The 14,257-nt window shown below is 40.3% G+C and overlaps 1 protein-coding gene across 1 annotated transcript in view; it reads right to left on the reverse strand.

The window, feature by feature from the left end:
• Positions 1–40: 40 nt before the first annotated feature.
• Taf5 (TATA-box binding protein associated factor 5) overlaps positions 41–14,257 on the reverse strand; it is a 14,843-nt gene continuing 626 nt past the window's right edge. The window contains exons 2-12 of the mRNA XM_010626517.3: positions 13,979–14,071; positions 11,690–11,927; positions 7,938–8,253; positions 6,838–7,001; positions 6,467–6,602; positions 5,227–5,347; positions 4,406–4,535; positions 2,425–2,589; positions 1,448–1,625; positions 1,099–1,276; positions 41–965 (exon numbers count right to left, since the gene is read on the reverse strand). Coding sequence (XP_010624819.1) covers positions 748–965; positions 1,099–1,276; positions 1,448–1,625; positions 2,425–2,589; positions 4,406–4,535; positions 5,227–5,347; positions 6,467–6,602; positions 6,838–7,001; positions 7,938–8,253; positions 11,690–11,927; positions 13,979–14,071 — 1,937 coding nt within the window. The 3' untranslated portion in view covers positions 41–747. The remainder of the gene's footprint in view (positions 966–1,098; positions 1,277–1,447; positions 1,626–2,424; positions 2,590–4,405; positions 4,536–5,226; positions 5,348–6,466; positions 6,603–6,837; positions 7,002–7,937; positions 8,254–11,689; positions 11,928–13,978; positions 14,072–14,257) is intronic.

A 14,257-nucleotide genomic window follows, 5' to 3' on the forward strand; every position in this document is an offset into this window, starting at 1 on the left:
AACAAAGGCAAAAATTGGCAGTGACTTGGTCTAAATCTTTTAGTTTTCCAAAGCAAGGCTCAGTACTGGAGGTAAGCAACTGAAATGTCTGTCTGACTTCAAGTGTACTAGGTTTTACGGAGCCATTTTAGCTGAAGTAGAACATGGAAGCTAAGTTTCTTCACCTGATATACAATGTTTGAGTGCACTCAAAACAGGTGTAAATCGAGATGTTAGTGGATGGTTGTACTTCATCTAAACTTAGGAAGGAATTGTAGTTTACCCTGCCTAGTTACATACATTCCACCAATCACAGGCCAACAAAAAATGTTAGTGGATCACTTAACATAGCACTTGAGTGCCATATCGTAACTTCACAGCAGAAACATACATGCTCATAGAATTCTTCAGCTAAAATTCATATTTCTTAATTTGATCTTGAAGCAGGATGAAGTTAAATCAATTTTTTTCTAAACATAATAAATTAAAATAGCATTTGAACAGAAAATGCATAGTTTCCACACAATCCAAAGCACCATAAATGTCCCCTCCATGAACATAATACCTCTTCTTCAACTAACGGAAATTAGTTAAATGTGGTTGCTATAGAAACGTGGAACTGCACTGTTCAGATTTTCCAAGCAGCATACTTCCAGATTCATATAGACAAACATTCTTTGTAGCTTAAATTATTAATCACTGAGGTATTTGCTTTTTAGACTCCCTTTTTTCAAACAGTAGCTTCCAAAGTCTTTTAATACCGATGGTTTATTGTGGACTATAAGCTCCTGCAGCTAGAACCAGGTTTCTTCGAGTAAAATGGAGGTGTACAACTGGTGTTGATTTGGTCATATATGTACCCAACAGTAACTCCTGTGAATTCTCAGGTAAATTTATATGCCCAGTAGCTGTAGTAAAGTCATCAGTCTCTAAATCTTCAAATGCTTTGATGGCATCCCACAACCGGACTGTGTTATCCATTGACCCTAGGGGAAAATCAAAGGGAACCATTAACCACTTCCACCATATTTAGATTTACCGTGTGTAGTTTATGAATTTACTATAAATTTCTGCTGAGAACCTAAATCTTTTATCACAAAGCCATGAATAATCATTTACCTGATGCCAAAATTTCACCATCTCTACTAAACCTAAGTGAACAGACTGTGTCAGTGTGGCCTTTTAATTCTCCAACCATCAAACCATGTCCAATATCCCAAAGGAGTACTCTGCCATCTGTTGCTCCTGTAGCCAGGAATCTCCCATTGGGAGAAAATGTCAAGGAATGAATTGGTCCCTAGAAAAGTCCATGAAAAACATCCAAGAGTAGTGTTAATATATCACAAAGTGAGACAAAGTTAGAATTTTACTTTGCTGTGGTATATCTTTAAAATATATGTGCCACTAGGTAGTTTGAAAATATTTTTATCTCAAAAACATCTATGTGCTGCAATGAGATGTGAAATACCTTGTGTCCAGTGAAGATCCTTACACAGTTACCATTCAGAACATCCCAGAGCCGCACGGTTCTATCTGCAGATCCCGTAGCAACGTAATTTGAGTTTGGATGGAATCTCGTACAATTCACATCAGCAAGATGACCAGCAAATATCCTTAAGGGCTGATAATGGTCTGTAGCCCAGAGCCTTTTTTTTAATGTTACGGAAATCAAAAGATGATAATTAGTAGTTAACTACAAAATGCCAAAGTTCTATGCAAAATCACTAGAAATACCCAGGTGACATTTTCTAAACGGGTCCCCCGTGCCAGCCAAATGGAGGAAAGAAGATAGAATGATTGAGACTGACATTTGGAAGAACTGATCTGATACATGGTTAGGGACTGAGGGTTTGTTTCTGAGACAGGGTTTTGCTGTGTAGCTCAGGCTGGCCCTTGAACTCACTATGTAGCCTGGGCTGACCTCAAACTCAGTGACCCTTCTGCCTCAGCTGGAATTACAACAGTCACACACCATCATACCTGGCTTGGTATGTAAGTTTTCTAATAATACAGATCTTTAATTCACTGTTTTTTCTCCCTCATCTAAACCATAGAAAAATGTTCTCTTAGTTTTGATCACCACACAGTTAGTTTCTAACCTGAGCTACCTCATCCACATTTCATTGACATTTCATTGACATTCATTGTCATTTCATTGACAGGAAAACAAATACAGTGCTGCTGAAAGAAGAATAAACATTAGATTGAGTGAAGCACATTACAAGCTAACAGCAGGATTCTGTTACAGATTACAATTACAGATACAGTAACACTCCTGTCCCAAATTCACTGTCATCATAGGTTAAGAACTATAAATGCTGGTGTTCTTGGAGAACTGATCCTGAATAACGAAGGGAAAATGTGTTGAGTTGGAGTCTGTAATTCTCAACAAGAAACCATTCTGCTCATTGAATAGACCCAGTCCTAAAAGCATGGTGTTCTTACCGAGCTACTCGGTCATGGCCCCCTGACACAAAATAATATCCATACGGAGAAAACTGTGTGTCCCACACAGGGTAGTTGTGTCCTTTATATCCCACCAAGCAAGTAAATGTCTGGAGGCTCCACAGTCTAACAGTTCCATCCTCCGAAGAGGAAAGTAGATAGTTCCTGAGAGGGAAAGGTGACACATTCAAAGAATCAGTTATCTGCAGTTTCTCCGCACATGTGAATACATTAAATTAGCTAGCTAGATGTTACCTGTCACTTTTATACATGGACTTTATAGTAGCTATCAAGAGCCAAAAATTCTACCCAACTAATGTTAAAACCAAACATGAGCCCAGCACTACATATACTGAACACCTACTAATGAGGTTAGATTATAAAAACTTAGTTTGTTAGGGGAGAAAATCAGTTCTTTAGCGGGGGAAATATCAGGCAAATGAAAACTGTTCAAATAAGGTAAATTGAGAGTTAAGAAATTTGACATGTTACTTAATTTTTGGCTCTAAAATGAAGATGCTGTTTTCTTATCCTATGTGATTTGTATTAAAAAAAAAAAAAAGGCAGGGAATGTAGGTCAGTAGTATAGCACATGCTTATATTTAGCATGCACTTAACGCCCTGTGTACCATTCCCAGCACCCTCCCCTCCAATTAAAGAATTAAAAAGAAAATACACTTTTTTGGGGGTAGAGGAAGGTAGAGAGCAGGGCTACAGATAGGCTAATACCATTTTAAGAGATAAATACACAAGCAGTTTTCACTGAAATCAGGTTTCCCTCAAGTAAGAAGCTAGCTTAGTCCCATTAGACAATAAACATCCTCAAAATGTTTCATGAAGACAGCCAGGCATGGTGGCACATGCCTGTAATTCCAAGCACTCAGGAGGCTGAAGCAGGAGGATTGCCACAAGTCTCCAGGCCTGCCTGAACTATGTAGCGAGACCCTGTCTCAAAAAAAAAAAAAAAATTAAGCCAGGGATTTAGCTCAGTGGCACCGCACCTGCCTTGCAAGCAAAAGGTCCTGAGTTAGGTCCCCAGTACCAAGAAAAAGAAGAAAGAAAAAAAATTTTTAAGTTTCATGAAGATAAAAACTATGATGGGTTGGAAGCTCTTTATCTGTCCAGGTAAGACACGGACAGGATCGTGTACAAAATACTCGTTTCTTTTTTTTCTTTTAGCAAAACATTTATTGTCAATCCCCATTTCTACAGAATGTTGGAGATCACAAAAAACAGGCAAATACCTAAACATACACAGTGATACTCTAGAATCCTATGGCTAAAAGAAAGCACAGCCTAAAAAACAGCAATTTCAAAATTCCTGTTTAGTGTATTCTTAAGGTTTACTGTTTCTTTTTGAAATGGCATCTTGGGCCAGTGATTTAGCAGAGTGGTTCTGCCACATCTCTTAACAAGCGCAAGGTCCCGAGTTTGATCCCCAGTAAGAAAACAAACAAAAAAGCAAAAAGAAATGGCATCTTGCCATGTTGCCCAAGCTAGCCTCAAATTCATGACCCTCCTGCCTCAGCCTCCCGAGTAGCTGGGATTATTGTAAGCACATGCCACTGCACTCAACTTTCTTAGGCTCTGAGGGTGGGTACTGAAAGACACAGCTTCAGTTGATAGGCATTACACGATTAATACCAGGAATCTGTCTTAAACATGATACCACAAGATACAATGTAGGGACCAAACAATTCAAACTCTATCAGGGTTATACAAAAATAGAGCTAATTTTTGAAAACCAGTGAGCCCTGAACTGTGCGATTTGATTCTATAAATTCAGACATATATTTTTGTTATCTTATAGACTAGTGCGCTAAGGTGAAACAACAAATGGCAGAATCTTAAAAGATGAATAGGCAACCATGAGAGTTTCCCAGTGGAGTTTTCCAGGCATTTGCACCGTGTGTCCCACAGCGAACTTTTACATCATCTCAATACAGTACTCAGTATTTAATTTTCATTGTTTCTATTTTACCTATCTGGACTGAAGCTGGCTCCATAGACAGGCCCACTGTGACCATACAAAATCTTCAACTCACTTGCGGTTTTCTCATCCATGATTCTTTCTAAGACATCATCTGATTCTTTGTCTATGAGGCTAAGATCTAAAATGGTCCAAAAATAATTTTTTTAAAGTGCATTCATCAAAACATTGTAATTACATCAAGGTTCAGGAGAACAACATTAGAACAGTGCTTCCTATACCCTAACCACAGTGCTAATGCCTCTAAATTAGGTAACATCATCCCATTAGCAGGAGAGGAAACAAAGGCTCGAACGGTTCATAATGTGCGGGGGTATGGCCAGTTACTCAGTATTGGATTGGCATTTAAATGTGCCAACCATAATACAAGAAAGTTTCACAAAAATGAAAACTGAAAATACTAAAATTAAAATTTTAAACTATTTTGTTTAGATAATGTAGTTAGCAAAAAAAACTTTCAAATGAAATCTTGACCATTACTTTTTTTTTAGCCATTTTTATGACTAAAACAAAGTATTCAACGACTTAAGGTCTCCTCCCTAGGGTTTAAGATTTACAAAATGTTACAATTTTAGCATTAAGGAGTTTTTAGCCTAATCCCTGTATTTTACAGATGAGAAATCTTAGGACCAGAGAAAATAAGTCTAGTAGTCTGGTCTCCTGCTTGCCACTCTAGTGCTCTCTGGCATCTTGAATTAAAGCAAAATCAGGTCAGTTTCTGGAAATATCACAACTTCCTATGTATATTCCATGAGGTCAAAACTGGTGTAGATTACTGGCAAGTTTACAGCCTTAAAGGTCATCTCAGTTACCTGCTGCTTGTTTGACCGTACGAAGCTTTTTGGGTGTCACAGACCACACTCTGACAGTTGAATCTGCAAAACCTCCAGCAATCAGACTAGAGTCATCAGTGACGTCCACTGCAGTGAGGCCCTGCCAACAAAACAAGTCTTATACTGAAAACACACGTTTAGAGAAAAGAATCGTGCTCACACCTTAGACAGTAGCAACGACTGGTTTTCCCGTATAAAAATCAGTGGGAAAGCTCACACCTGAAGAGCAGCTTGGCATTTACCCACTTTTGTCCTCCATGTTTGAGAGCATGAGAGGAAGCAAAGGCTAATTATTTTTGCATAACATTTGCTAAGTATATGCTCAGTGGCTATTAGGAGACTATAAAGATACGTAGAATTCTCCACTGGGTGTGTTGGTATATGCCTATAATCCCAGCACTCGTGAGGCTGAGGCAGGAGGCTTGCTGTGAGTTCTGTGAGTTCAAGACCAGCCTGGGCTACATAGTGAGTTCCAGGCCAGTCTCAACTACACAGTGAGACCCTGTCTCAAAAAAAAAAAAAAAAAAAAAAAAAAAAAAAAAAAAAGATATGTAGAAGTCTTAAAAGTATCATTTTATATTAATACTTAAATCAAGTTCAACAGAGATGAACCAGTGTTCACCTCTCCAATCGCTGGCAGAATTCTGATCCGTGAAATAAAGGTAAACAGCAAGCAAGATTCCAGTACAAGCTTTCTACCTATAGTGTAGCATCCAATTCTTTCCTGCCTTAAACTATATCAAGAGTTTATAGCATGTAATTGTAGCTGTGAGGGAGGCTGCAGCAGAAGGATCATAAGATGAAGTCCAGCCTGTGCAACTTACTGAGATCTTATCTCAAAATAAAATATAAAAAGGGACATAGCTCAGTGATAGGATTCAATCCCCAGTATCAAAAATAAATAAATAAAAAGAGCCAAGAATGATGGTGCACACCTGTAATCCCAGCACTTGGCAAGGCTGAGGCAGGAGGATCACCAAAAGTTCAAGACCAGCCTGGACTACACTGTGAATTCAAGCCTGAACTGCACACTGAGACCGTGTGTCAAAAAAAGTTTACTGCTGCCTGCCTCCCAGGCTCAAAGGCCTGAGTTTAATCCCCGGTACCAAAAAAAAAAAAAACTTTAAATTAAAAAGATGTTTTAGTTAATACTCGTTTAGCTTTCTCCTAATCACCACTTCACATGACTCTCTAGGAAGAAACTGATTGTTTTACCAACCTGGTAAGCATTGAGGAATGTATAGAAACAGATGGAGGGTAAGCAGTCTGGCCCCAGGCGGACTCGTTTGGTGGTTTCTTTCATATTCATTATCTTATCCAACTTATCTGAATCTTTTAACTCAGGAAGAGGGATTCTGTGAAAGAAAGTCAGACTGGAAATTACTCTTTAAAATAAGCGTGGTGGCACGGCACACGCCTGTAATCCCAGCACTTGGGAGGCCAAGGCAGGGAGATCACTGTGAGGTTGAGGCCAACCTGGGCTGTACAGGGAGACCTTGTCTCACAATAAAAAAAGAAAAATACTAACGCACTGAACCCTCTGGGGCAAATCTTACACCTCCACACAAGTTTCAGAGGTTTCTTCCTCACCTGTTTTGAGGTGGAGCATTGGGATCTTGTTTTTTGCTTTTGGATCCAATACTATCTTTTTTAGGCTTCTTTTTTTTAGGTTTTCCTTCTTCATTTTCTCCCTCTTCATCCTCATCATCCAAAGGCACCTCTATTTCTGGTTCTTTTAATAAACCAAAAAATACCTACAAATAAAAAGAACCAGTATGTTTTCACTTGATTTTTATTTAGTAATACATTTTTCCACACCTTGACAGGATGAATCAGTTATAACAATTTAGCCAGGTGTGGCGGCACACGCTTGTAATCCTAGCACTCGGGAGGCTGAGGCAGGATGATCACCATGAGTTCGAGGCCAGCTTGGGCTCCATAGTAAATTTAATGCCAGCCTAAACTATATAGTGAGACCCTGTCTCAAAAAAACAAAACAAAACAAAATAACCCCAATATAGTGCGCATATATATATATATATATATATATATATCCTGAAGTAGAGTTCTGTATTTGTCTACACAACTGCCATTTTCCCCTTTTTTCCTTATTAACAGAACCCTGATTTTACTGAAGCAGCAATGTGCTCACTTAAATCATTTCTGTTCTCAGGCTCCCTTGCAGCTAGGAATGACCATAAAACATAATTCGGGCCAACAGATTTACAGATATATATTGGGGATGGTTTTAAAAAACAAAAGCAAAAACAAAAAGTTGTCTTCCTGATAAAAAGGGAGCAACTCCACAGGCTTTCATCCTCCTCTTCTTTCTTCCTGACATGGCTGCAGTGCTCAAGCTGCGACAGCTGTCTGGGAGCATGCAGAACCACATCCTAAAGACGGTGACACTGATGCCACCGTGCAGCGTCACGTCAGCCCTCATGGGCCCTCCTCTGGAATGCTTCCCATGTGAGGGAAACTCCTCCTTCGGCCACTGCTGTAAGGGTTCTGTTAAGTGCAGCTGCTCCCAAATCCTCACATACACACATCATCTTTTGGAAGGTGCAATTTTAAATACAATGTAAAGTTATTCCCAAGCTAGCTACAAGAAAAATGTATAAGTTATGTAGATGGAAATGCTACAGTTTTTCAAAATCTGCATTATATAGTTCTTAGGTTTATTCCCATACCTTTGATTTGTTTGCCTCTCGTTTAGCCTCTCCTGCCAAACTTCCCACCATCGCATCTATCTGTTGCTTACTACGCGGCATCCCATCAAAGATGTCAATGTAGAGGTGCTCCTGAACTATGTTCCATATCTGATTGTTCTGTTTCTCCTGAAGATGCCTCTTCAAGAGTTGGTACGAGTCACGGGAAATACGCAGAACAAATTTACTTGTTCGAAAATCCAACATGGTTTCATTCCCTTTCATGTGTTCCTTTTTGGTAAGACTAGATAATACTCGTAGGTCATCCTGGTAATAACATTCCTGATCTCCATGGAACCTGTTTCAGTGATTTTAAAAAGTCATTTTTCAATGTAATTGTTAAGGGTTCTGCCTCTCCCCCATGTATTTATAAACCATCCCAGAATATTTTCAATGCAGTAGTCTGAATCATCCTCAACTAAGCTGTAGAGTCAGAACTAATTCACTTCAAAATACTTACAATTCAGCTTCTGGATTTATCCTAAAATGATAAACTTAATCCTTTAATGAAAGTTATCATAAACATTTTAAGAGCAGGATTAAAAAAAATATCGTAAGTAGGTGAAAGGTAAACTACCCACTTTTGGTACAGTTTATCTTTGAAAAATGTCATTTATCATTTGAAAAATGTCAGAACCCTTGCTTTACTGAATTTTACATTTTCTCAAAATCCCACTTTTTACAACTGTTTTATTATGGCAAGTTTCAAGCAGATAAAACAGTAGAAAATGGTATAATGAATTCAATGTGCCTATCATAGCCTTTTAACATAATCGATACATAGATTCTCATAAGCTCCACCTTTTTTTTTTGAGACAGGGTCTCACTATATAGTTGAGACTGACCTGGAACTCACTCTGTGGCCCAGGCTGGTCTCAAACGCACAGCAATCCTCCTGCCTCAGCCTCCCGAGTGCTGGGATTACAGGTGTGTGCCACCACACCCGGCTTCAGCCCCACCATTTTTAATGCTATCCTATGTTCTTATATCAGAAATATTTATGAAATATCAGTACTCTAATATTGTTAACAAAAGAACAAACATTAATAGCAAATGATGCAAGCTTCCATTTACTCACCATTATCAAAGGCAATTAAAGCCTTCAGCTTTGGTGACAACTAATACATATAAATGTACTTTTGTTTTTAAAGATCTTAAGCTTTCCTAAAAAAGTAAAATTAAATAGGCAGTAAGAGCAGCAAATCAATACAAAATATTTGGAAAATGATGACTAAACATTAGAGACAAGGCTCCAGCTCGGAAAGACACAAAGCCAATGGCTCCCTAAACTTATGTTGCCCATTTGGGTTCATCAATACTTCAATCAATACATGAACTACAGGTTTCTAAGATTTGAATGCAGTGGTTTTCCTATCACAACCTATTAGCCCTTAGACACGGAGTCCTGGCAAAGGCTGAGACTGTCCCAGACAGGGAAACAAGGACACTCCATGGCATTCCAGCTTCTTGTGTAGGAAGATGGCTAAACCATGAGACTGGAAAAGAGATTTTCATGAGTACTATAGGAGAAATTAGCTCTATTAGAAAATCTGTCTCATTAACATTCTCAATTTTTTAAACACTACATTACAGAAAATGTTGCTTTCTAAAACTTCTATTAGGCATCCTAGTAAAATGAATAAATATAATGGCAGAAAACTCCTGTGTTACCTAACAAGTCCTATCTTCAATCTCTACTGCTTAAAGAGCTATTAAGCACTGCTTCCTACACTGCTTTCCTTTGGCCTCTATGGCAAACACACTCCTGGTTTCCTTCCTACTTCAGCTTTTTTCTCTTACACTCGTCCATTAAATGTTGGAGCCCCTCAAGGTTTGGGCTTAGTCCTGTTGTTTCATACTCTCCTCTGGATAGCCTCACCTACGGCCATCAACAATGTACATGACTCCAATCTATGGCTCCAGTCTCTACTGCTCCCCCAAACTCTGTATTGTATCAAGCAGGAAAAAAGATGGTAGGGGGAGCTGGTGCTGGTGGTACGCACTCAGGAGGCTGAGGCAGGAGGATCACTGTGAGTGCAAGGCCAGCCTGTGCTAGTGAGTTCCAGGCCAGCCTGAACTATGTATCAGGACCTGTCTCAAAAAGCCAATAATACAAAATAAAAGAGACAGTGAGGGACAGAGTAACTATTAGTTTATGAGGACTGGAGGTTACGAGTGGTCCTCAACGGAAATAATGTCTCTTAAATGAGTCAAAAAGCACATCTGAATTAGAACTAAATATTATGCCTGGGCTGGGATGCAGCTCAGTACTAGGGACCCGTGTTCAAGATCCAGGGTTCCATACCCATCCAGCATCTTCCCCAAAACCATTCTCTACCTGAGAAACAAAGTTCTTCTCCTGGACTTTCTACATCAGTGAAGCACATGCCTATCCAGCTGAGGGGCTGGAAACCTGGGATCATCAAGATACCTGGGATCGTCCATCCCCTCACTTCCACATCCAGTCCACCAAGGGTCTCACCAATCTACTTCTCTGTACCTCCACCTCCAAAGCCTAGCCCAGTTTTTCTCAACAGGAACGCTACGAGCATTTTAGGCAGGACAATCTTTGCTAAGAGGACCACCTACACATCCTAGTGCATTCAGGACCCTGCTCTCCCAACATGACAACCAAGATACCTCTACCTCTGCAGATGGCCTAGGGGAAGGAGACTCATAACCTCTATGAAGAATCTCTTGAAAACCTCCAAAATGGTCAACCAACAGGCACTCTGTCCCTTAGCATCTGTTCTCCTTTCTACATAAATTCCCTCTGAAAGTGTGTATTTATAATGACATAGTCCTCCAGTGACTTCTGAAGCAGATGCCTTGCTCTCTCCAAATATCCATGTTTCCTTTTTTCCTCCATAACAGAAAACTTAAATATTAGCTGAGCACATAAATCCTAAGTAAAGACCACATTTCCTAGCTCTTTTGTAGGTAGGTGAGGCCATCGACGGGAAAGTTGTAAGAAGCAGTGCCTACTTCTTCCAAGAAGGATGTGTGCCCTCCCTATGACTAGAACACTGACATACATGCTCAGAGCTGGAGCCACTGTCAGCCACATGGGGACTACATGACAGGGCGGCAGAGCAACAAGCCTGAGGGTGCCTGACAATCAAGGACCCATGGCATCAGTCCCAAACAGCCTACCTTCAGGAGACAGAGAAATAAACTTTCACTGTTATTTAAACCTCTGTTGTTTGGGTTTTCAGTCACTGTCTCAGTCTAATCTAATCCGAACACAGGTTCCTATTCCTTTTAGAATAAAGACAGAAATAATTTTTTTATGCTGTCATTATTTTTGCCAATGACTCTCAGCCAAATCTAATTCTACCCAAAACAACTCCCTACTGCTCTATGGACAAAGACGTTCAGCATGGTCCAGGAATCAGCCCCTGATGGATCACTGTACTACACTCCACCCATTTTCTGCTCCAGCTGTGGCCCTCTCTGTTTCTGCAGAGACCATGACCCCTCCTGTGACTCAGCTCTCACAAATACCTTCCCCTCCTCTCTTTAGTTAGTTCCAACCCCATCTTCAGACATCACCTCAGACATGGCTTCCTCTGGGAGCCCTCCCTGACTTCTCCCACTGCATCACCCTCCATGTGAGGTTAACACAGCCCTGGGTAACTCTCCTTCATAAAGTATCTTCTGAGTTGCAATCTTACATTTGTATGGTTACACATGTGTGTATGCGTATGTATAAATAAATGTTAAAATTCACATACTTCTCAAAGAATGACTTTGCTTCATTCTCATGTTGATTATAGACTAGCTCCAAGTACATGTGTACAAACAGAGGATAAAAGAGTTGGGATAGTTCTGCTCGATGGCAGTCCAAGGAACATTCAATGAAGTGTTTCAGTCCACTATAGTATTCTTCATACATTGTAGGGTCTCCTTGTTGATTGTAGGCAGACAATACAGCACTGACATCTGGCTGGTCTTCCACAGCTACACTTCCAACTGTTTTAAAAATGAAAGACAACTTTTAAGAAAATGATCTGAGGGCCGGGGATTTAGCTCAGTGGCACCACGCCTGCCTTTCAAAGTCCTAAGATCAATTCCCAGTACCCCCCCAAAAATAAAATGATCTGATATATACCAGGTGAGATGGCTGCTTTACTAAGGTCCAGAGGCGAGCTATATCTCAATTTGTCCCTTTCCTCTCAGTTTCTCTTCCTCAACACAATCACATAATCTTTTAATAGGATTTCACACTTGTGTCAGTCACCCAATCCAAAAACTCCTTCTGTGTGTCCACATCTTAAAATTTCAAATCAATAATGAAAACATCCAGGGCTGGGGATGTAGCAATGGCACAAATGCAAAGCCCTGAGTTTGATTCCCAGTACCAGGGGGAACAAATTCAATATGCTCCCTGGAACTACCTTATCTTTTGGGGTTTTTTGTTTGTTTGTTTGTTTTTGTTTGTTTTTGGTACAGGGATCCAACTCAGGACCTTGCGCTTGCCAGGCAGGCATGGCACCAACCCCCGGAGGAACCAGCTTATCTTAAAGATAAACCATATATATACATGCAGGGCTGGAGATGTGGCCGGTGGCAGAATACTTGCTTAGCATGCAGAAGGCCTTGGGTTTACGCCCCAGCACCACACACACACATGTACACATACATACACACTCGTGAATCGAACAATTACATTACTCTCCTCTCAAGGCTCAATACAAATGGCATCCACCACTACAACCCATATCTAGAGTAACACTGCCAATGCTCTGAACTACTCAAGTACTTTGTAACATTTCTGCAACATATCCTGTGTTACGTTCCCATGTACACACCTATCACCCTGTTCAGCATCTTAAATGAGGACAGTGCTTTTTCATATCTCCAAGAGATAAGTCAATTGTATGTGTTGAAAGCAATTCCCATAACCACCATTTCAAGGCAGAAAACGTATTTATTTGTACCAATGATACATAATCAAATCATTTTGGTTGTTAGAAATTTTGGTAAATGGGCCGGGATGTAGCTCAGTGGTGCCACACCTGCCTGGCAAACACAAGATTCTGTGTTTGATCCCCAGCACAAGAAAAGAAATGAAATTTTGATAAGTTGAAATTACAGTACAATCATGTTCTATTTTTTTAAAGTCATAAAGGGATTCTACAGAAATGTAATGGTTTTGATGGCCCCTTTTCTCAGTTATGACCTAAAAATTTTGTTTTTGAAAAGATGAAAGACAACACCAAAATAACGAACAATCTAATTCATCTCATAGTTCATTCATAAAATTCAGTATTCAGAAAAGATTCTTAATCGTATTTTTCCACAATTTTATTTATAGATTATAACATTAAATATACAAACTTCACTTCCAGCAATGCTGCAAAGACTAGGTCTCAAATATAGATTAATTTGGCCATGGGCTCCACACTAGATAACTTAATTCAACATTTACTGATCAACTTGAGACCTTATTAGTGCACAGACTTCACAACAATAGCTGCTGGGAGAAAGGGGTCCTCAGGTGTCAGGGATGGATACAAAAGCATGACTTTTCAGTATTGCGCCATTTTACATATACTTTATATGCGCCTCATAATAACGCATTAAACAGGAAAAAAATCTCAGCTGTAAAAAAAAATGACTTTAACAGGTACTACAGAAATACAAGCAGCAGAGATTAATAGGTTTGTCCTACGCCTGTTCCTAAACTTACGGTTCTCAAATTCTGCATCAATTCTGAGACAAGCTTACTGCAGGTTCCCAGATTCCACCTCCAGAGAGGTTAAGCCTGAAGCAAAGCCCAGGAATTTGCATTCTCCAAAACATTTAACACTGGTGGTCTGTATTTTGAGAAAAACTGGCTACATTATGTGCTGGCACTCCCTAACTGTGTGGTTCAAAGTCCATTTCTTGGCCTTTCTCAAGCAGTCTGTTCACCATCTATCTCTGAAACAGGGGTAGTGTCTCCACGCAGTGGAACTGTGTCAATTAAGATGCGTAAATGAGAGTACTTATAGTACAGCAGCGTGGACCTGTACCAATACCGTTCGTGTCGATGCGCACTACCCAGGCTTCGAAGCCCGAGGAAGGGAAGCAAAAGCCCGAGCTCCCCGCCTCTCCATCCCTCTGCCCGACAGCTCAGCCTCGCGCTGGAACTGACAGTTTCAAGCTGGGTCTGACTGCGCAGCCGGCTCACCAGCGAAAGGGGCGGGCATGTGGCCGTAGAGGCGGGCCCAGGAAATTCAAAACAAGCCCGCAGAGGCGCCGGCCTGCCAGCCCCTGGCTCCCCGGCTGGCTCCCCTCCGAGCCGGCCCTGCGCTCGG

This window comes from Fukomys damarensis, unplaced genomic scaffold (assembly GCF_012274545.1).
Source record: "Fukomys damarensis isolate Sample0158 unplaced genomic scaffold, DMR_v1.0_HiC HiC_scaffold_8, whole genome shotgun sequence".
Classification (NCBI taxonomy): domain Eukaryota; kingdom Metazoa; phylum Chordata; class Mammalia; order Rodentia; family Bathyergidae; genus Fukomys; species Fukomys damarensis.